General features: G+C 36.5%; 1 protein-coding gene across 1 annotated transcript in view; it reads left to right on the top strand.

Moving 5' to 3' along the window:
• The window catches only part of C3H7orf57 (chromosome 3 C7orf57 homolog), a 29,652-nt gene extending 21,321 nt beyond the window's left edge, over window positions 1-8,331 (top strand). Inside the window, 4 exon segments of the mRNA XM_025380469.1 lie at window positions 813-822; window positions 824-1,034; window positions 2,708-2,719; window positions 8,285-8,331. Of these exon segments, the coding sequence (XP_025236254.1) occupies window positions 813-822; window positions 824-1,034; window positions 2,708-2,719; window positions 8,285-8,331 (280 nt within the window).
• The last annotated feature ends 15,588 nt before the right edge of the window (window positions 8,332-23,919 follow it).

Here is a 23,919-nt window from a genome sequence, read left to right as displayed (position 1 = left end):
CTTCCTTCCTTCCTTCCTTCCTTCCTTCCTTCCTTCCTTCCTTTCTTTCTTTCTTTCTTTCTTTTCTTTTTTTTTTCTTTTTTCCTTTTTTCTTTTTTTTTGAGACTGAGTCTTACTCTTTTGCCCAAGCTGGAGTGCACTGGTGTGATCTCAGCTCACTGCAACCTCCGGCTCTCAGGTTCAAGCGATTCTCCTGCCTCAGCCTTCCGAGTAGCTGGGACTACAGGTGTGCACCACCATGTCCAGCTAATTTTTGTATTTTTTGTAGAGACAGGGTTTCATCAGGTTGGCCAGGATGGCCTCGATCTCTTGACCTCATGGCTGCCTGCCTCGGCCTCCCAAAGTGCTAGGATTATAGGTGTGAGCCACCGTACCTAGCAGTTTTTTTGTTGTTGTTTTGTTTTGTTTTTAAAGGTAGTTCTGAGCAATCCATTACTATGAAGGAAGGGGGTGGTGTTTTCTTAGGAAGGCTTCCCAGTGAAATACTAGAATTATTACTAATTCTTAATTGACTATCACAAAGAAAGATTTTGGAAGCTGAACTAAACATGCTCTCATCCCTGTACAAGGGATGCTTTGACATGCACTTCTTATGCTTAAAAATGGAGACAGTGAGACAGACAGAGAAGCAGAGGGAGATACAAAAGGGCAGAGAGAGATAGAGGGAGAAAGAGAGAGGCAGAGGCAGAGAGAGAGAGGTTTGTTAGGTTTGAAGGGACAGTGACACCTATTTAGTGTGTTCACGGAATACTGCTTCTGCTTTATCATTAACCCTTGTGCTTAAGTTTCACATTACTTTTACTCTTTTTAAGGCCTGGTCAAAAAAAACAGTTCACCTACCAATTTTTCCAAACTCATTAGCAATGGTTATAAGGATGAGTGGTTGCAGCAGCAGCGAGCTGACTCAGGCAAGAGGACCCCGAAGATCTCCAGGGCGTCAGTGTCATCTCAGTCCCCACGAGACCCGGAAGGTCCCCAGGATGCAGCGAGGCTCCAGGACGCAGAGGCTCCTGAAGGTCCTGAGGATGCCCCAGGTGAGGCACAGGCAGCCATCTGTGTTTACTGGAGGCTTGGTTAATTGTGATGCAGCAGCTGATGTTCTTATCGCATGATGCTTCTCGTAATGAGAAATGAGTAACCCAAAAACGATGTGAAAACACCCATAGAAGTACCAAGGTTACAGATAAGCAAGAGGGTAATACATGTTTCGCTCTTTCCTCTTTATTCAAATGAATAGCGGAAGTCATGACTTTTGGGGTTTTACATTTTATTTGTTAAAAAGTTTGATAGTCCATTTGATATAACAAACAAATAACATACCAAATTATATCAACTTTTAATCTTCCAGATCCAAAAAATGTTGACCCTAAAATGCTTAGACTTTTGCATAAGCAACTGGTCCTTTTTGAGATCACTTTTTAAAAATTTTTGAAAATAAGTCAAAATTCAACTTAAAATTACTCCATTATTGGCATATCTTAAACTTTGAATAATTTAGAACTTTCTCCGTAATTAGACGTTCAAAGTACTATATTAGTTTTAATTTATTATAATATTTTATTTTATTTATTTTTTGAGACAGAATCTTACTCTGTTGTCCTGACTGGAGTGAAGTGGCACAATCACAGATCACTGTAGCCTCGAACTCCTGGGCTCAAGCAATCCTCCCACCTCAGCCTCCCAAATAGCTGGGACTATAGGCATGCACCACTACATGCAGCTACTTTTTTGTTTTTCATAAAGACAAGGCCTCACTATGTTGCCCCGGCTGGTCTCACACTCCTGGGCTCAAAAAATTCTTTTACCTCTGCCTTGCAAACTACTGAGATTACAGGTGTGAACCACTGTGCACAACCACATTCATTTTTATTTTTAATAGTACAGAAAGAATTCATCTTATTTTTTCAACACATCCATCTTAACACCTATTGAGCATTATGTTCAGTATCCATAGCTCTATTAATTATTGACCATTTGCTTCTGGGAAACTTGTTTTTACTCTTGAGGCTTGAGTTCTTTGATTAAGAGGAAAGATGGTGTATATGCCTCTTCAGACATTTCAAGTGTTTGGTGTGGTTATTTGTAAGTGAGGTCACTGCTTGCCATTATTCCCCACACCCTGTTCCTTACTGTATTTGTTGAGCAAGATCTGCCACTTACTGGCTGACTCTCTCCTTTATTATCCTGGAGGATGAGATGGTGACAAGTTCATATTCAGTGTTGGTAAAAAGCACCCTATTGGCTGGGCACGGTGGCTCATGCCTGTAATCCCAGCACTGTGGGAGACCTAGGCAGGTGGATCACCTGAGGTCAGGAGTTTGAGACCTGCCTGACCAACATGGAGAAACCCCATCTCTACTAAAAATACAAAATTAGCTGGGCGTGGTGGCACATGCCTGTAATCCCAGCTACTCGGGAGGCTGAGGCAGGAGAATCACTTGAACCCGGGAAGCGGACGTTGAGGTGAGCCAAGATTGCGCCACTGCACTGCAGCCTGGGCAACAAGAGGGAAACTCCGTCTCAAAAACAAAACAACAACAAAAAAAGTGTGCCCTATTGAACTTTACAATGCCAAGAGTGTTTTATGACTTATTGTTGTTTTAAGTAATATAGAATTTTTATTAACTCTTTAAGTAATTATGACTTCTTTTAATACTTGGTCTGTTTCGTTAACCTGAACAATGAATGTACTTGTTTTTTATTACAGAGTCTTCTCAAAGTGAGTATTTATAAAGTAACCTGCACCAAAACAAGACAAAAGTCTTACACAAAAAAATTGATGGACATAGTCCTGTAATCTGAGACTACAGCCTCTCCGCAGCCTGGAATGTCCTTCTCCAAACTGCATGCATTCTGACTACAAAGCCTGTGCCATGTATGTTTTAAAAAAATCGGAGTTCCAGAAACATAACTTAGGGAGAGCAAAAAGAGGATTGCTTACACTGTTACAACATGATTCTTCTTCTTTTTTTTTTTTTTTGAGAGGGAGTCTCACTCTGTCGCCCAGGCTGGAGTTCAGTGGCCTGATCTCAGCTCACTGCAAGCTCCGCCTTCCGGGTTCACGCCATTCTCCCGCCTCAGCCTCCCAAGTAGCTGGGACTACAGGCGCCCGCCACCACGCCCGGCTAATTTTTTGTATTTTTAGTAGAGACGGGGTTTCACGTGTTAGCCAGGATGGTATCGATCTCCTGACCTCGTGATCCGCCCATCTCAGCCTCCCAAAGTGCTGGGATTACAGGCGTGAGTCACTGCGCCTGGCCTATTGTTCTTTTATACATGTTACACAAGCAAAAACATACTTTAGTTCATAGGCACACACTGTATTACTCGCCATGTGAGAGTCATACTGGAAAAGGTAAGTAAAAAGCCATGGGAGACTCCAATTTATTTTTTAGTTTACTTTTTATTTTATTTTTAATTGACTAATAATAATTGCATACAACTATGGGGTGCAATGCAATGTTTTGATATATGTACACATTGTGGCATCATTAAATAAAGATAACTAAAATATCCATTACCTCAAATACTTATGCTTTTTTTGTGGTGATCACACTTAAAATCTGTTCTTTTAACGATTTTGAAATATACAATATATTATTATTAACTTTATTCACCTTGCTGTGAAATAGATCATTAAAACTTGACTCATCCTGTCTAAGGGAAACTTGGTACCCTTTGACCAACTTCTTCTCTTATCCCATCAACTACTAGCCCATCCCCAGCACCTGGTAGCACATTCTGTTCTGCTTCTATGAGTTCAACTTTTTTAGATTCCATATGTGGCTGCAATTATACAGTATTTGTCTTTCTGTACCTGGCTTAGTTTACTCAGACGAATGTATTCCAGGTTCATCTATGTTGTCACAAATGACAGAATTTACTTCTTTTTTAAAGGCTGAATAGTGTTCCATCGTGTATATACCACATTTTCTTTCCTTATTCATCTGCTGATGCACAGTGAGGTTGATGCCATAGCTTGGTTATTGTGAATAATGCTGCAGAAAATTTGGGAGTGCAGTTATAGCTTTGTGACATACTGATTCCATTTCCTTTGATATATGCCCAGCAGTGGGATTGCTATATCATACGGGAATTCGATTTTTAGTTTTTTAAGGAAACTCCATAATGTTTTCCATTATGGCTATTCTAATTTACATTTCACCTTCAGTATGTAAGGGATCCTTTTTCTCCATATTATCGTCAACACTTACTTTTCATCTTTTTGATAATAGCCATTTTGACAGGTGTGAGATGATACCTCATTGTGGTTTTCATTTGCATTTCCCTGATGACAGTAATGTTGAGCTTTTTTAAATATACCTCTTGGCCATTTACATGTCTTCTTTTGAGAAATATCTGTGCAAGTCCTTTGCCCATTTTTAAATTGGATTATTTGTTTTTTTTGCTACTCAGTTGAGTTCCTTATATATTTTGGATATTAACTCCTTATCAGACTTATTGGAAACTTATACAGTTTCCAAATATTTTTTCCTGTGCTGTGGCTTGTCTTTTTATTTTGTTGTTTGTTTCTTTTGCTTGCAGAAACTTTTTAATGTAGTCCCACTTATTTTTCCTTTAGTTGCCTGGGTTTTTGGTGTTCTATCCAAAAAATCATTGCCCAGACCAATGCTGGGAACTTGTTCCCTGTATTTTTTCTATAGGTTGAGCATCCCAAATCTGAAAATCTGAAATCAAAGGAAATGCTCATTCAAACATTTCAGATTTTGGATTTTTGGAGTTGGGATGCTCAACCAGTAAGTAGGCAAATATTTCAAAATTTAAAAATAATTGAAATCCCAAACACTTCTGGTCTCAAGGATTTCAAATAAAGGATACTCAACCTATAGCAGTTTTACAGTTTCAGGTCTTTTGTTTAAGTCTTCATCTATTTTGAGTTGATTTTAGCATATTAAATGAGATGAAGATCCAATTTTCTGTCTCTGCATGTGGATATTCAGTTTACCCAGCACCATTTATTGAAGAAACTGTCTTTTCCCTCATTGTGTGTTCTTGGCACCTTTGTTGAAAATTAATTGACTGTTAATGCGTGGGTTTATTTCTTGGCTCTATCCATTGATCTATACTTCCGTTTTTATGCCAGTACCATGCGGTTTTGCTTACTCTAGCTTTCCAATATATTTTGAAATCAAATAGCATGATTCCATATATCTGCTTTTTTTTTTTTTTCTGTTTGCTTAAGATTGGTTTGGCTTTTCAGAGCCTTTTGTGGTTCCCTACAAATTCTAGGATTTATTTTCTATTTCTGTGAAAAATGTCATTGGAATTTTGATAGGGATTGCATTGAATCTGTACATTGTTTTGGGTAGTATGGACATTTTGACAATATTAATTATTGATCCATGTATGTAGGCTATGTTTCCATTTATTTGTGTCTTCTTCAATTTATTTCATCCATGTTTTATAGTTTTCAGTGTACAGGTCTTTCACCTCCTTGGCTAAATTTATTCTTAAGTATTTTTTAATGCTAATGAGACTGGGATTGTTTCCTTACTTTCTTTTTCAGATCATTTGTTGTTAGTACATAGAATGCTACCAATTTTTGTCTGTTGATTTTGTATCTTGCAATTTTACTGGATTTGTTTATCAGTTTTCACAGTTTTTTGGTGGAGTCTTTAGGGCTTTCTATGTATAAGATCACATTGTCACCAAACAGAATATTTCACTTGTCTCTTTATAATCTGAATGATTTCTATTTATTTTTCATGCCTAATTGCTCTGGCTAAGACTTCAGGTACTAAGTCAAATAGAAGTGGTGATAGTGAGTGCCCCTGTATTTCTCCTGATCTTAGAAAAAAAGCTTTCAGTTTTCACTGGTGAATGTCATATTAGCTGTGGGCTTCTCATGTATGGCCTTTATTGTGTAAAGGTACATTTCCTCTATGCTTAATTTGTTGAGAGTTTTTATCATAAAAGGATGTTGAACTTTGTCAAGCACTTTTCCTGTATCTATTAAGGTGACCATATGGTTTTTGTCCTTCATTCTGTTAATTTGGTATATCACATTTAATGATTTGCATATGTTGAACCATCCTTGCTTACCAGGGATAAATTCCAAATGATCATGGTTTATGATCTTTTTAATGTGCTGTTGAATCTGGTTTGCTAGTATTTTGTTGTGAATTTTTGCATCTATGTTTATCAAGGAAATTGGCCTGTAATTTTCTTTTCTTATAGTGTCCTTGTCTGACTTTGGTATCAGGGTAATGCTGGCCTCATAAAATGAGTTTGGAAGTGCTCCTTCCTTTTCAATTTTTTTGGAACAGCTTGAGAAGAGTTAGTATGAGTTCTTCCTTTACATGTTTGGTAGAAATTCACCAGTGAAGCCATTGTGTCCTGGGCTTTTCTGTGATGGGAGAGTTTTTTTTTTTGTTGTTTTTTTTTTTTTTACCTGATTCAATCTCCATACTCATTCTTAGACTTCAGATTTTCTATTTCTTCATGATACAGCTTTGGTGGATTGCATGATTCTAGGAATGTATCCATTTCCTCTAACTATCCAATTTGTTGGTGTATAATCGTTCACAGTCGTCCTTTGTGGTCCTTTGTGTTTTGCAGTATCAGTTGCAAGATATCCTCTTTCTTTTCTTATTTTTTTCAGTCTTTTCTTTTTTTCTCTCTTAGTCTAACTAAATATTTGTCAATTTTGTTTATAATAAAAATATTACTCTTACATTTTCGATCTTTTCTATCTTTCCTTCTGCTAACCTTGGGCTTAAATTATTCTTCTTTAGGACCTCAAGTTAAATATACAAATGCAGCAGGTACAGAAGATCACCTTCATAAGATATGATAAGGGTTTTATTATTCTGCATTCTCTTAAGAAGATAGAATTTACTCCACCATTGACAAAATATTACATATCTGATCAAGGGACTATCATTTGATATTCATATAAATATATAAACTTTATATTGCAGGTGTTATGTAATCTTTGTGTTTATATTATCAGCAAGATCTGTTTAATTTTGAAGAAACCTTTTAAGCTTTCAAATTAATGAAAGCCTAAATAAGCAGCAAAGCCCCTAAGAGCTGGAAGAATCATCATGCGGAGAAGAGGATCTGCTCTGCTTAGTTTCTGGATAGCTGAGGCTGGTGTCACTATGAAATGCTTGCTCCCACCTCTCAGTATCTCTGATTTCAAGGCTAATGCTAGAGCTTTTGACATCCACACTCTCTCCACTGTCAGTCTGATCACTATTTTCCTTCCTGTATTTCATTTCCTTGTCTTTTTTCCTATTTTCCCTGCTGTCCATCATGGTTTTAACTTTATAAACAATAGGCAATTTAGAAAGTGCCTTTTTTTCCTTCCAACTAGACATCTCTCCACTTAGAATGTGTTGCTATAACTTTCTGGAGACTAATCTTGTCAAGGCTTCTTATTTTATTTTATTTTATTTTATTTTTTTAAGATAGGATCTTGCTCTGTTGCTGGGCCTGGAGTGCAGTGGTGCAATCATGGCTCACTGCAGCCTTGACCTCCTGTGCTCAAGTGATCCTTCTGCCTCAGCCTCCTGAGCAGCTGGAACTACAGGTGCATGCCACCACGCCTGGCTAATTTTTGTATTTTTTATAGGGACGAGGTTTCACCATGTTGCCCAGGCTGGTCTTGAACTCCTGAGCTCAAGCAATCTACCCACTTCAGCCTCCCACAGTGTTGGGATTTTAGGCATGAGCCACTACGCCCAGCCTAAGGCTTCTTCTTAATGTTTCTTTCCCTCCATGAGACATAAGATTATTATTATTCTTGTTTATTGCATTTTTTTCTAGCTGTCCTAGATATTTTGACGTGCCCTAAAGCTTGGCATTAGGAAACTGGTACACTATTGTACTTTGAGAGGGTCAGCATTAATGAAGATTTCAAAAGACTTGGGAGCAGGGACGCGTGTCATGCCAAGACTGACAGCCTGAGTTGCCCCACCTCCCTACTCGCCTTGCCCAGGCTATGCTCATACTATTTATTTAATAATTCTTGTCAGTGTGCTTATGTCAGCAGAAACTTTCCACAATACACAGGCAAAACTCATGAATTAAACTGTTTCCAATGGGGCACTCTCTTCTAGTCTACCGGTGCAGAAGTTGTAGTCTTGTGTTTCCAATGTATGATTTATGCCAGGATCATAAGCTCGATTTTTCTGTAGACTCAGAAATAATCCTTATTAATAGGTACAGAGCTATGTGTTTTCTTATATTTAAAATTAAGGTTTTTTAATTTATAGAAAATGTCATCTTTGTCTACTTATTTATTTACTTTGTGTTGCAGGCCCAGAAGAATCTGTATCTGCATCAACACCAGCAGAGCTCAAATAAATCCTGATGCAATATATATTTAGGATAATTTTAAAATGGCTAAATATGACATGACTATATTATAGCTATATTTCTGAGGCTCTTTTTGTATTTTATTAATATAGACTCTCATTGAATAATTTAACTTGTAGCAGATTTAACATTGCTGCCTAGAAGGGGCAGGTGTTGGTTTTTGTTTCTTGTGTTTCTCTGGGATGTCAAACACGTGGCTAACAAACACAACTATGGCCTCTGGTACCCTCTGCCCTGCTGGCCTGTTGATGTCCCAGTATCTCAGAACCAATCACTTGCCCCTGTCATCAACTAACATAACCTCCTACTGTGTGAACCACTCTTAGTGGGCATTGCTACTGGATTCTTGACTAGAGGAAACTTACAGAACAGGTGTTAAAACTTTTCCAATATTTGGTATTGCGATCTTTACAGAAATCATTTTCTAGTTACAAAAAAATTTAATTCCAGAATATGGTGATACAGTTTATGTTAAGAAAAATATTTTAATTTATTATGCCATGAATTTATTAACATTTAATATAAAATATTGTAACATTTGCTGTTTTTAAATGTTTGCTATTTTTTCATAAACTGAGATTCAAAATATTATACATTTATTATTTTGTATAAACCTTTAAGTAAAAATATGCTGAGTTTTAATATTTAATTTAGTAGAATTAACAAAAACTCCCAAGCTGAATTACTTTGTTTTATAAATGTTAAATTGTTTATATTTAAGTAATTAGCTGAAATATAGTTCTATGTTTTGTATATTAATTGATTAATAACAATAATTTTATGTGGGAATGTTTTCAAAAAGCCAAATAAAGCCACAGATATTTCAGCTTCTTTCCCAGAATAAACTTATCATGCATTTGCTTACCTAAAATTTAAGTTTCAAATTAGTTCTCTATATGAGACACTTAACTGAGCATGTATATCTATATTCATTGATCAAACTGATATGCTACAGGAGAATGTATGCAATATGTAAAAAATGCAAATGGCTGTATGCATTGAATAAAAATCATATGCAATTACAGTAAGAAGTTTGTTTTTTCCCTTTCCTATTCTCTTCCTTCCTCTATATGAATTCTTATCTCATTTCCAGACACCTCCACCTTAATGAAATAGTCATCAGGAACAGATGTCGATAGTGTAGAACTCTTCAATTCTTTATTCAGATTATTATAGTAACAGAAACCTGAGGTTTAGGAAAAATGAGGACAAAATTTGGAGTAAGGACCAGTGATCAAATTTAGGCTCCACCTACAGTAGCCAGTGTCGACCTAAACAACAAGCAGAGAGGCTGTCTGAAAGCAAATGGTATTTATTTGGGAATGAGGCAGTTCAATGGAAATATAGTAAACTATGCACATATAGTAAACTGTGCACATATTCATGGAGGTCAAGGAAGACAAAAAGAGAGAGGATTACATAATTGTTTTGATATAATTATCCTTGACTATAATGATCAATAATGAAGGTGATGCCACTCCAAGTTTGAACAGGCAGTGGCTGGACAGATGTCCTCACAGAAGTATTTTTTTATGTATGGTTGCAATACCCTTTGTTCAAGGTTGCAGTTTTATAGAGTCTTTTGTGATAGCTTTTGCTATTCTGTGCAATTCCAACTATATGGCATGCTGGGGATGGTAAAACTATGGCTACAGTAAAACTATCACTGATAGACGGGGATTAGGGAGGAAGAATGAATTGACAGAGCACAGAGGAATTTTAGGCCAGCTAAACTACTCTCTGTATAATGCTACAATGGTGGAGACATATCATTATAAATTTGTGCAAACCCATAGAATCTATAACACCAAGAGTAAGCCTTAATATAAACTATGAACTTTGGGTGATAATGGTGTCTCAATGTGGGTTCATCAATTGTAACAAATGTATCACTGCTGTTCCAGGTGTTGACGGTAGGAGAGGCTGTGAGTGCTTGAGAGGAAAATGTATATGGGAACTCTGTTTTTTCTGCTCAATTTTGTTGTGATCCTATAACTGACCCAAAAAGTCTATTAAAAATAAAAAAATAAGATAATGCCCTATATGTCATAAAAAAATTAAAACTACAGTGTGAAAAAAGCAGGTTGGGCATGGTGGCACATGCCTATAGTCCCAGCTACATAGGAGGCTGAGTAGAGACTATTTTTTGAGCCCAGGAATTCCAAGTCCAGCCTGAGCAGCATAGCGAGACCCTGTCTCATAAATAAATAAATAAATAAATAAATAAATATTTGTATGAAGTAGAAAGTGCTGGGTATGCTGCCTGCAGTGCTAAATGATGGGATATACAAGTGGTTATATCACATCCCTTGAGTTAAAGGTTAAAAAACAACAGATTAACTTAGGTCTAAAGGACAAATCAGCATTAGTAACATTTAAAAATGAAAATAAAGGTGCTCACCAGGGCAGCACATATACTAAAAATGAAAATAAGGAGGAAAAAATATTTTCAAGCCTTTTTGTCCTTAGAGAGCAAAGCTCAGCAGCTTTGACAGGCTCTCATGCTCTTAGTTTAGATTTCACGTGGGAGCTCTTTGTGAAACAATAAAGAGGCTGTCTATGCAGTTTTAACAAGTACAATAATGTGCAACAGAAATTCTGATTCAGTAGCAAGCTCTTCAGGTGGTAAGACATGAACCCTCCTTTGAGACATACCGCCCTGTAACTTGGGTCAATGCAACTTAGAATTAAAAGATTTTGTTTTGAATGTGCCATGTTTTTATGAGGTTACTAAAAGATTTGCAATAAAGTACAACTTTTCTACCCAAGAATATCCTAATTTCTTTGAAACTATTCATTATGTATTAATATGTAACTATTCCTTGCCTCATGAACTATAGATGTAAAATTATTTTAAAACTGCATCTTGGGGACTTTCTAGTAGTTAATTACAACCACCTCAGCTAAATCTCCCCACACATCATTTAAAAATTGAGCAGATCGAATAACCAAATTGAGCAGATGTACCAATCTTTGTACATCTATAATATAAAGACAACCACCAATGGTCCATTTCTTCAGCACAATTAGAAAAGAAAGGACATCATAAGCTTAAAATGACCTGTAAATAGACAAACATAAACTTCCAGCAGAGTCATTTCTACAGCTCCCACCACACACTTTACTGAAGATGAGGGAGGATCCAGAAAGACTCCAGAAAGAGAAGAAAGGGTGCAGGTTAAACTACCTGCAGAAGGAAAAGTCCTGATTATGTGGGAACATAGTAAAAATGCATGGTGAAGGGGAAATCGAAGTGAAGAAAACGGAAGATTCTATCAAACAACAGTAAGCCAAAAAAAATGGAAGGACACACAATTCCTTCCCTGTATGTATGAAAACAGCCACTCAAGAAAAAAATCTTTACATGTCACTACTGATAGAAGATGGCACATTTGAATCGTATAAATCATCCCAGTAGCCAACTCTATTCACAAAGTAAAATATACTAGAAATCTTTCTCTATTAAGAGTACAATAAGACAAAGACAAAAACTGAGAATAAAAATATTTTGGCTGATAAAAATTTTCTCCAAAAAGTTAACAATGAAACACAAGATACCTCTATTACAACACTTCTCAAGCAAGCATTTACAGATTTTAAAAATGTGCACACAACAACAAACATATACTCTGACTTGGAAATTTAAAAGCTAAGAACAAATTAATTCCATCCTGTAAAAAAAAAAAGAACAAATAAAATGAGAGTTTATTTAATTTCAAGAAGAAAAAGAATCAAAGGAAAAATTTTATCGGAAATGAGGACTATAAGATGCCCCAAGGAGAACAGATGAAAATAAAAATGTAATGTGGGTCATTGAAGAAAAGAAAGAAAAGAATGAAGAGATTGAAAATGAGAAGAAATAGAAAGGATTAGAGGGAAATTTATTGAAATGGAAGACAATGAAAGAAGATTAAACATATGTACAATTGGATTCTCTGAAGAAGGAAAAAGCTATATACAGTGGAACAGAACTAATATTTATAACTGCAACTCTAGAAAATATTTCAGAAATAATACTTGAATCTACATATTGGAAAGATCCACAATGTACCAGGAAAACTTATCTGTAACAATGTCAAGACATATTCTAATAAAATTATGAGATTTTATTGGAAATAAAATATTCCCAGTTCCTCTAAACAAAAAGATCTAATAATTTACAAGGTCAAGCAAAATTATCTGGCATAAGATTTCTCGAAAGCAATATGCAAGGCAACATTGAAGCAGCATTTTCAAGAAACTCAATGAAAGAATATATGAACCAAGCCAAACTGTCCCTCAAGTATCAAGGCTACAGAAGAACAGTTTCAAACATGTAAGAATGAGCCTTTTCTGAAGCACCAGTTAGAGGATGAGATTCACTCAGCTAAAAATGACTGAAGAAAATTCAGCAAAAGAACTACTGATGAGCACTTAATATATAGTTAATTATGGACCTAAAACTAAAATAAAAGTGGGGAAAACATGAGAGAGTAATATATAAATGTTCTATATTCTGACAAACTGGAAATAACATAACTAAAAATTTAGAAAAGGAAAAGATAAATCTAAAATAAACCCTTTGGTGGATAGATCATGCACAGTACTCAAATACCATTAGAAACTGACAAAACAGATAGTAAAAAATTAAATAAGAAAACAGAAATAAGGGCACTAAGAAAGACATAAGTTAAAAAAAATTACAGAGAGAAAGAAAAATAGTAAATACAATACTCATAATAATTACAATAATGTGACTGAATTAAGACCTGTAAGTCATATCAATAAATGTAAATGAGCTTAACTCATCGGTTAAAAGATCTTCATTTTGGTGTACAAAGCAAGACACAAATGTCATATGCTGGAGACATGGGACACATCTGAAACAAAGGATTCAGAAAGGCTAAAAATGAAATGATGAGCAAAGGCATACCAGGAAAATTGAAATAATAGAAAACACAGGTAGCAATATTTATGTCATACAAAGTAAAATTCAAGCAATAAACATTACATGAGACAAAGAACTTTTTAATACTAAAAGCCAAAAGTCACAGGAAAGACAGTACAGTTATGAATATCTAAGTATCGAGTATAACAGAGACCATTTTTATGAGGCAGGAACTACAGGAAATGCAAGGAGTCGACTACTAATAGGATACTTTAACACATCACTCTCAGTGCAATTCAGATCAACCAGAAAAAGACAACAAAGGTTATAGAAGGCCTAAGCAGTGTAATCAATATGACAGGTCTTATGGATATATATCAAAAGTTAAGATGTGATAATAGAATGTATACCTTCAAATGCATGCACAGAATATTCACATAAATAGTTGTTATAGTGGGACACAATAATGTAGAAACGTGCAAATACTACTCTGACCACAGCTCAATAAATCTGGAAATTAATCACAAAATCAATAAACTTAAAAAATTCCCACCAGGAAATTTTTGAAAACTTGCACAACTTATATTTAATGCCCTTGATGAAAGAGAAAGTACTAACCTAAATTACAAAATTTCTAAAAATAAATATAATAAAAATACTCCTAGTATGGACCTATGAGAACTAGACCCAACACATTTATACAGAACACTACACCCAACTAAAGCAGAATGCAAACTCTTCTCAAGTGTACATGGAATATTCTTCAGGACAGAGCATATTTTAGGCAATAAAATATGCCTCAATAAAGCTAGTAAGATGGACATGATACGAAGTATCTTCTCCAGCCACAATGGACTGAAACCAGAAATTAATAACAGGAAAACTGGAAATTTCACAAATATGTGGAACTTAAACAACACATATGTAAGTGACCAGTTGGTCAAAGAAGACATCACGGGGAAATTAGAAAATAGTTTGAGATGAATGAAACAAAAGCACAATATGCAAAAATTTATGGGGGCCAAGCTCAGTGGCTCACACCTTAATCCCAGCATTTTGGGAAGCCGAAGTGGGTAGATCACCTGAGATCAGGAGTTCAAGGTGAGCCTGGCCAACATGGTAAAATCTCTACTAAGAATACAAAAATCAGCTGGGCACGGCAGTGCATGCCTGTGATACACACTACTGGGGAGGCTGAGGCAAGAGAATCGCTTGAACCCAGGAGGTGGAGGTTGCGGTGAGCCAAGATCACGCCGCTGCACTCCAACCTGGGTGATAGAATGAGACTCTGTCTCCAAAAAACAGAAAACAAAAAACAAAAAACAAAAAAAAAACACTTATGGGATGCAGTGAAAGCAATGGTCAGAAATTATAAATTTAGAAAATTTAGAAATTTTCATTATAAATTTAGAAATTTATAATTCCTGACCACTGTTTTCACTGCATCCCATAAGTCTTTTTAAAAATTTTTACATGTTGTACTTTTTTAATGTAAACAAATACATGAAAAAAGAATACAGATCTCGAATCAGTAACCTACCATTACATTTTGAGGAACTATAAGAAGAACAAGCTGAACCCAAAGCTAGCAGAAGGAAGGGAATGATCAAGATTAAAGCAAAAGTCAACAAAATAGAGAATAGGAAAAAACACAGACTCAATGAAACCAAAGTTGGTTCTGTGAATAGATTAACAAAGCTGACAAACTGTTAGCTAGAATGACAAATGACAAAGAAAAAAAGAGAGAAAACTCATATTACCAAAAAAAGAAAAGAAAGTAAGGACATTGCTACCAATATTAAAGAAATTAAAAAGGATTATAACACTACGAACAACTGTACTCCAATAGAATTAGATAACCAAGATGAATGGCCAAATTCTTAGAACACTCGTATTACAAAAACTGACTCAAGAAGAAATAAGAAAATATGAACAGATCTATAAAAATTAAAGATACTGACCCAGTAATCAAAAACCTCCCAATAAAGGAAGTAGCCTTCACTAGTTACCAGTTATTAACAACAACCTTTCTCCAGCTCTTCTAAAAATTGAAAAGGACAGAGTACTTCCTAACTCATGAGGCCAGCGTTACCGTGATCCCAAAGTCAGACAAAGGACATTGCAAAAAAAATTACTAACCAATATTCCTTATGAATATAGATGCAGAAATCTTTAACAAACAGTATTCAAACTGAATCCACTAGCATATTAAAAGAATTATATGTCATGACCAAGTGGGATGTATCCTAAGAATGCAAGGCTGGCTAAATTAATCAACCACATCGAGGGAATGAAAGGCAAAAAAAAAAAAAACCATAATCATCTAAATTCATCCAGAAATGTATGTATAGCATACATCCACAATATATCCAGTATCATGGTAAACACTGAACATACCAGGAATTGAAGGGCACTTCCTTAACCTGATAAAGGATATTTACGAAAAACCCGCAGCTAATATCAAAATTAATGATGAAAGGCTGAAAGCTTTCCTTCTAAGATCAAGAATCAGATAAAAATGCCTGATTTTGGGCGGGTGCTGTGGCTCACGCCTGTAATCCTAGCACTTTGGGAGGCCGAGGCGAGTGGATTGCCTGAGCTCAGGAGTTTGAAACCAGCCTGGGCAACATGGTGAAACCCCATCTCTACTAAAAATATAAAAAAATTAGCCAGGCGTGGTGGCTGGGCGCCTGTAATCCCAGACTTGGGAGGCTGAGGCAGGAGAATTGCTTGAACCCGGGAGGTGGAGGTTGCAGTAAGACGAGATCACGCCACTGTACTCCAGCCTGGGGACAGAGCGAGACTGCATCTCAAAAAACACAAAAAACAAAAAACACAAAAAACTCCTGCTTTTGTTACTTCTATTTCAACAATGCACTGCAATTAGGGAAGGAAAAAAGAGGCATACCAACTGGAAATAAATAAGTAGAATTATCCCTATTTCCAAATGGTTCTACAGTTTGAGTATTGGTGTCTCCCTACTCCAAATTCCCAATTAAGATAGTATTTAGAGGTGAGGACTTTAGGAAGTCATCAGGTCATAAGGGCAGAGTCCTCATAAATGAGATTAGTGCCCTTATAGAAGAGGCTTGAGAGAACCTGTTTGCTGCTTCTGCCATTTGAAGATGAAGCAAGAAGCCACCATATTTGAAGCAGACTGTGACTCCTTACCAGGCACTGAATCTGCTGGCCCCTTGATCTTGGACTTCCCAACTTCCAGAACAGTGAGCAATACATTTCTGTTGTTTATTAATTAAGAAGTTGAAGTTTTTTTATAGCAGTAGGAACAAACTGAGACAGATGGAATGATCTTATACAGTGCAGTATACAGAAAATCCTAAAGAATACACACACACACACACACACACACACACACACACACCCCTATTATATGGCCTATGGCCAATAAATGATTCAGCAAAGTTGCAGAATACAAAATCAATGCGCAAAAATCAGTTGCATTTCTATACTCCAACAATGCACAATCTGAAAAGCAAATTAAGAAAACATTTCCATTTATAATAGTATCAAAAAGAATAAAATACTTAGAAATAAATTTAAATAAGGAGGAGACTTGTACACTAAAAACTACAAAACATTACTAAAAGAAATTAAAGAATACAGAGTAAATCCAGAGACATCTGTGGTCATGGATTGGAAGACAATATTAAGATAGCAACACTCCTGCAAACAATCTACACACTTAATGCTATACTAATGGAGGTATAGTTGTACTGGCATAAGGAGAGACATATACACCAATGTCATAGAACTGAGTGTCCAGAAATAGCGCCATATGCCTACAGTCAGTTGATTTTAAACAAGGGTGTCAAAACCATTCATGGTGAAAGAATAGTATGAAGTTCTAATCCTTTAATTTTACCTTGGTTTTTCCTAATCCTGAAGCTAATCTAGGGGCTCCTAACCAAAAAGGGCATCTCATCATCGTATAAACGACACTCTTTTCCACTCTGGAGATTCCACAGGTTTTAGGAGTTGTGTGCCAAAAACCAAAGACAAAACCCAAGTATCTTTTAAAAATTATAACACAGAGAGTGTATCTGGAAAACCCTAAAACAGAAATAACAAAACTAACCCAGACTGTAAGACAAACCAGTATTATTGGCATATATGATTAATATGCAGAAATCTGCAATATAAGTTTTTTAATTGACAAAATCATATATATTTATGGTATGCACGTACCATAAATGCACGTTATGTATACACAAACAATGGCCATTTAGATGATAAAATGGTAGAGAAAATTCCATTTACAGTAACAAAAAAGAAGAATAAATATTTGGGAATAAATTTATCAACACGAAAATCTATATGAGAAAAAAATTTAAAACTCTCCTGAAGACACAAAAGTAGTCTTGAACTAGACATCCCTTGCTTTAGCCAGGATAGCAATATTATAAGGATGCCAGTTCATTTATAAATTTAATACAATCCCAATAAAAATATGAATAACCCTTTTAAAGTCAATACTAAAACCCCTACAGAGGCCAGGCTCAGTGGCTCACACCTATAATCCCAGCACTTTGGGAGGCCAAGGCTGGCGGATCACCTGAGGTCAGGAGTTTGAGACCAGCCTGATTAATATGGTGAAACCCCGCCTCTACTAAAAATACAAAAATTAGCCAGGCATAGTGGCAGGCGCCTGTAATCCCAGCTACTCAGGAGGCTGAAGCAGGAGAATCGCTTGAACCTGGGAGGTGGAGGTTGCAGTGAGCAGAGATAGTGCCATTGCACTCTAGCCTGGGCGACAGAGTGAGACTCCGTGTCAAAAAAAAAAAAAAAAAAAAAAGGCCCTACAGAAAAGAAAACATGCAAGAATAGAATGAAAACAGTTAAAACGGAAAATCTACAAGGGAGACTAGGCCTATTGAAAAGTAAAACATACCAAAAAGCCTTCATAATAAAACAGTGTGGTTCTGGCACATGAATGACAAACAGGCCAGTGGAAAAGATGAGAAAATAATACAACTACAGGCATAGATAAATACGTGTATAATAAAAGTGGCATCGCATATCGACCGAGAAAATAAAGTTTTTAATACATGGGACAAGTATACAGCCATTTGGATAGATAAAAGGAAAAAAAGAGAAAATTAGATGCACACTTCACACCATACACAAGTAATACTCAGCATGGACCCTGAGAAGACATGTCATCAGTTATGTGGTGCCAGGCTACAGTTGCAAGCTCCTCATCTCTCAGTCAAGTGGGAAGGACAACAGCATTGCTAGGTCTTCTTCCAGTTCTGAGAAAAGGGAGTCAAAATTCATGAAACCTGACACTTGGGTCTCTGCCATCCCAGTCTAAATGCCCTGGTGAGAGCTTAATCTGTACATGACAGCAATCGTGAGACACCAGGTGCCATCTGGAGTGTGAGCTACCTGCAGCCCTTCAAGGGAAAACAGGATTCAGATCCACTTTTTAGAGAAAACAGCGGTTCTCAGAGCATGTTCCCAAGGGTGCTTGGGAATACCCAAGACCTGTTCAGGACTCTGCTAGGTCAGAACTATTTTCATAATAATTTAAAAACTGTATTTATCTTTTTCTCTTATTTTCTCCCTATATTTGGCAGTGTTTACTGTACTATATGATATATGATTTTATTTCAGATTAAATGCAGAAGCAGACCTGAGAATTCAACTGTCTCTATTAAGCTGGATAGTGAAAGAATTTGTAAAAATGTAGAATTATGCCACTCCTCACATGTTTTTTGGTTTGTAAAGATATAGTTCTGTTTCATAAAAATGTTATTTATACTAATGTAATGGGTTAATTATTGTTACTTTAAAATAAATTAATAAGTAAATAGGCTAGATATATTAGTTTTAATATCTCATATAATAAATATCAATAGCTAAATACCTACATACCCATTTCTTTGAAGTCTTCAGTGATTTTTAAGAGTGTAAAGGGGTCCTGAGACAAAAACGTTGGAGGTCTGTTGAGTTACAGAAACTCAGAGAGGTTAAGTGACTTCCCTACTATCACATAGCATGTGTCAGACAGATGTCTGTCCACCTCTGGACTTTACGCTCTTTTGTTTCTTGTTTTACTGCGTTCCAGCCTTTGCATTACCCCACACGATACATGCAAATTGGATGCCACTTTTTAAAAAACCCTTACTTAAATAATTCTATTTTCATTTGGTGCAGTGTTTGTGCTTTGCCAGTGGAGTATAAAACACTTATTCTTTCCACTCACTCAGATCTGGAGTTGAAGTAGTTTACAGGACAAGGACACCAAGCTCTCCACTTAGGGTGTTACCTAGAAAGGCTTTCTGATATCTCAAGGTTGTGCAAGGGAAAGCTCACACCAGCATTTCTTTTGAGATAGACCTGCTTTGAACAGTCATCTGCCACAGGGTGAAGTGGTGTGGGACACAGAAGGCAACAGAGGAGAAATAAGCAGAAAAGAATAAATGTCCAAACTGCTTGGCAATGCGCAGTGTATATTACATAGCATACAATGCACAGTGTATATTACATAGCTGTATATTACCCAGTGTATATTACATGTTACGTTACATATACACAGTGTATAATATATTATATATTACACAGTGTATATTATCGTATATTACACAGTGTATATTACATATTACACCGTATATATCACATGTAAATAGGTGTACAATGTGCAGTAGAAAGGCATGCACTCATACATGTAAAAAGCAGGAAGTATAGTTAAATCACTGTACTTACCAACATATCCTTCACTGTAGCTATCATTTCCACTTTTTCCTATTTTATTTTATTTTATTTTAATTTTTTGGGACACAGTCTAACTCCGTTGACCAGACTGGAGTGCAGTGACGCCATCTCGGCTCACTGCAACCTCCGCCCTCTGGGTTCAAGCAATTCTCCTGCCTCAGCCTCCTGAGGAGCTGGGACTACAGGCATGGGCCACCATGCCTGGCTGATTTTTGTATTTATAGTAAAGACAGGGTTTCACCGCGTTGGCCAGGCTGGTCTTGAATTCCTGACCTCAAGTGATCCGCCCACCTTGGCTTCTCAAAGTGCTGGGATTACGGGCGTGAGCCACAGCACCTCGTTCTATTTTATTTTGTTCCCTCCAAATCATACCTCATTCAAAGCTCAAAAAAGCTAAATAGGGCTGGGCACCATGGCTCACGCCTGTAATCCCAGCATTTTGGGAGACCTAGAAGAATCGCTTGAACCTAGGAGGCGGATGTAGCAGTGAGCTGAGATTGGGTGACAGAGTGAGATTTGTCTCCAAAAAAAAAAAAAAAAGCTAAATATATTAATATATTTGTGCACCAGCAGGGGTCCAGGAACAAAACTGTATGTGCCATGGGGCTTGGTGCCCTCCCAGCATTGGCACAGGACTCAAAGAAGGCTGGTAACTGCTGAGGAAGTGGAGTGTGTGTGCGTGCGTGTGTGTGTGTGTGTGTGTGAGAGAGAGAGAGATCGAGAGAGAGAGAGAGAGATAGAGACAGGCAAAAATTAGCACTGTTAGCTACCATATGTGACTCTGATAATAATAACCCCTATACCCCTACGTTTATTTTCCTTTGTATACTGGTGTATTTGGACAGCACATAGTATCAATCAGGGTTCCACTAGGGAATTAAATAATGTGTGTGTGTTTGTGTGTACCTATATGTATGTATGTGTGTGGGGTGTGTATACACTCCCCCACCCCCCACATACATGAATTAGCTAGCACCTTTGTTGAGGTGGCTAGGCAAGTCTGAATTTCATAAGGCAGATGATCAGGAAGGGTAGATAGGAACTCTCTGGTGCAAACTAAAGCTGCTGTCCACAGGACTTTTTGCTTCTTCAGAGGAATCTCAATTCTGCTATTAAACTGTTTCAATGGATAGAATCAGGCCCATCAAGATTATCTAGAATAATCTCCCTTACTAAAAGTCAACTGATTATGGACCTTAATCACATCTACAAAATACCTCACAGAAACACCTAGATTAGTGTTTGACTGAATAACTGTGGACTAGAATAGGTGGCCTGGCTAAGTTGACATATGAACTGACTGTCAAAGCTCACAAAACTGAGCTTTGACTTGGATGAACAGCAACTCCCTTATATTGCTAGTAGGAGTATCCAATGGTTTGACCACATTAAGAAATAGATATTATCCAGTAAAATTGACAATAGCCATATCTCATGACCCAACAATAATCCTAGGATTTCAAAACTTTTTCAAAAATGTTTTCGAAAATTTTCAAAATTTAAAATATTTCAAAAGTTTTCTTGACCATAGCTGATAGCTGAAAACAACAGCAGAATGGATAAGAAATAATGGCATATTTATATAATGAAATAATGTTCATCATACACAAAACAGAAATGAATAACAACCAATATGTACAATAACATATATAATGTCGGAGGAGAGAAGACAGACACAAACAAGTACTGTATGATTTCATTTTCTTAGGTGAAAAAGCAAAACTAAAGCATATTGTCTAGGATTTATAATAAAGAGGTAAACTGTAAAGAAAAGCAAGAAGTGAGTTTTAGAAAGTCAGGACTGTGATTGCCTGAACATGAGGATGAATAGGGCTCGATAGGAAGGAGTGTGTCAGGGTACTGGAGCTACACTATTTCGGTTTTGGACCTTGGTTGTAATAACAAGAGGGTATATTTTACAACAATTTGTCATGTTATACATGTGTGGTTTAGGTTCTCCTCTATATGTGTTATTTTCTAAATTTAAAAAGTAAAAAAAAAAAAACATGAAAAACAAAACCATAAAACCTTTGTTAAAAAAAATCCAGTTAGTTGAGCAACACAGTCGATGGGGAGTCTCACCAACCAGACATAGCCAGAGATGCAGTCTCCCTTCCAGACAGGCCTGGGATTCCACTCCCTCATGGAGAGATACTCAGGCAACTAGATGGCACTGGTGAGAGTAACATGAGACAAGGCAAGATAGATATTCAGAAAATGTTATGGGCATCATATACTTTATAAAACTGTGTGCCTCACCTTGGGAAAGTTTGGGCTGCCAATGGCTCTGGAGTGTTTCCAGGAGCACCATAGCCTTCCATCACTAGGTCTTGTCAGTTTTTGTTTGCTTGGGTTGTTTTGTTTTGTTTTGATTTTAGCAATTCTGGTATGTGAGAGTAAAAAAGAGAGACAAAGGAATGAGAAACAGTTGAAGCAAACAGAGTAAAAAAGAGAGACAAAGGAATGAGAAACAGTTGAAGCAAACAGTTGAGCAATGAAATGGCAGATTAATCACTAACATATCAACAATTATCTTAAATATAAGTGGTCTAGATACATGGATCAAAAAAGAGAGATTTGCAGAGTGGATTAAAAAAACAGAAAATTGGCTGGGCACAGTGGTTCACGCCTGTAATCCCAGTACTTTGGGAGGCCGAGGTAGGCAGATCACAAGGTCAGGAGATGGAGACCATCCTGTATAACATGGTGAAAACCCATCTCAACTAAAAATACAAAAAAATTAGCCGGGTGTGGTGGTGGGCGCCTGTAGTCCCAGCTACTTGGGAGGCTGAGGCAGGAGAATGGTGTGAACCCAGGAGGCGGAGCTTGCAGTGAGCTGAGATTGCGCCACTGCACTCCAGCCTGAGCAGCAGAGTGAGACTCTATCTCAAAAAACAAACAAACAAACAAACAAACACAAAAAACACAAAAACCCAGAAAACTACAACCCAACTAGATGCTATTTATAAGAAACTCACTTCACTTATGATATATGAAAATACAAAATGATCATGTACCACATAATAATGTTTCTGTCAATGACAGAGCTCATCTACAACTGTGGTCCTATAAGGCTACAATACTGTATTTTTAATTACATTTTCAGTGTTTTTACATGTTTAGATACACTAATACTTACCATTGTGTTATAATTGACTGTGCTATTCAGCATAGTACTATGCTATACAGGATTGTAGCCTAGGTACAATAGGATATACCATATAACCCAGCCCAGATATGTTAGGTATACCATCTAGGTTTGTAGAAGTACGCTCTATGCTGTTTTACAATGAGGAAATCATCTAATTGTCTAATGGTGCATTTCTCAGAATGTATCTCCAGTGCTAATTGAGGAATAACTCTACATAAAAATTTGTGGGATGCAGCTAAAGCAATGCTGAGAGGAAAATCTATGCCCACATTAGAATTGAAGACAGGCTTCAAATCAATATCCTAGGTTGTCACCTCAAAAAACTATACAAAAGTAGCAAAATAAGCCCAGAGAAAGCAGAAGAAAGGAAACAATAAAGCTCAGAGCAGAAATCAATAAAGTTGAAAATAGAAAAACAGTAGAGGAAATCACTGAAACAAAAGTTTGTTCTTGAAAAAAAATCAATATAATCAACAAACCTCTAGCAAGACTGATAAGAATAAAAGAAAGAGGATACATACACCAATATCAATAATGAAATAGGGAATACTACAACAGACATTGCAGTCATTAAAAAGATGGTAGAAAAAAACAGTAGGACCAACTTTACCTTCATAAACTAAGCAATTTATAAGAAATAAATGAATTCTTCAAAAAGCACAAACTACCAAAACTCAACCAAAATGAAATAGACTGCTTGAATTGTTCTATACCTATTTTAAAAGCTGAATTCATAATTCCTCACAACCTGGAGGTTTCCCACATGGTTTCAATGGGGAATTCAACAAAATATGTAAAGAATGAATGCCAATTTTACACAATT

Source organism: Theropithecus gelada, chromosome 3, assembly GCF_003255815.1.
Source record: "Theropithecus gelada isolate Dixy chromosome 3, Tgel_1.0, whole genome shotgun sequence".
Taxonomy (NCBI): domain Eukaryota; kingdom Metazoa; phylum Chordata; class Mammalia; order Primates; family Cercopithecidae; genus Theropithecus; species Theropithecus gelada.
Note: the sequence above shows the minus strand (reverse complement) of the source record. Positions and strands in the feature narration are given on the sequence as shown.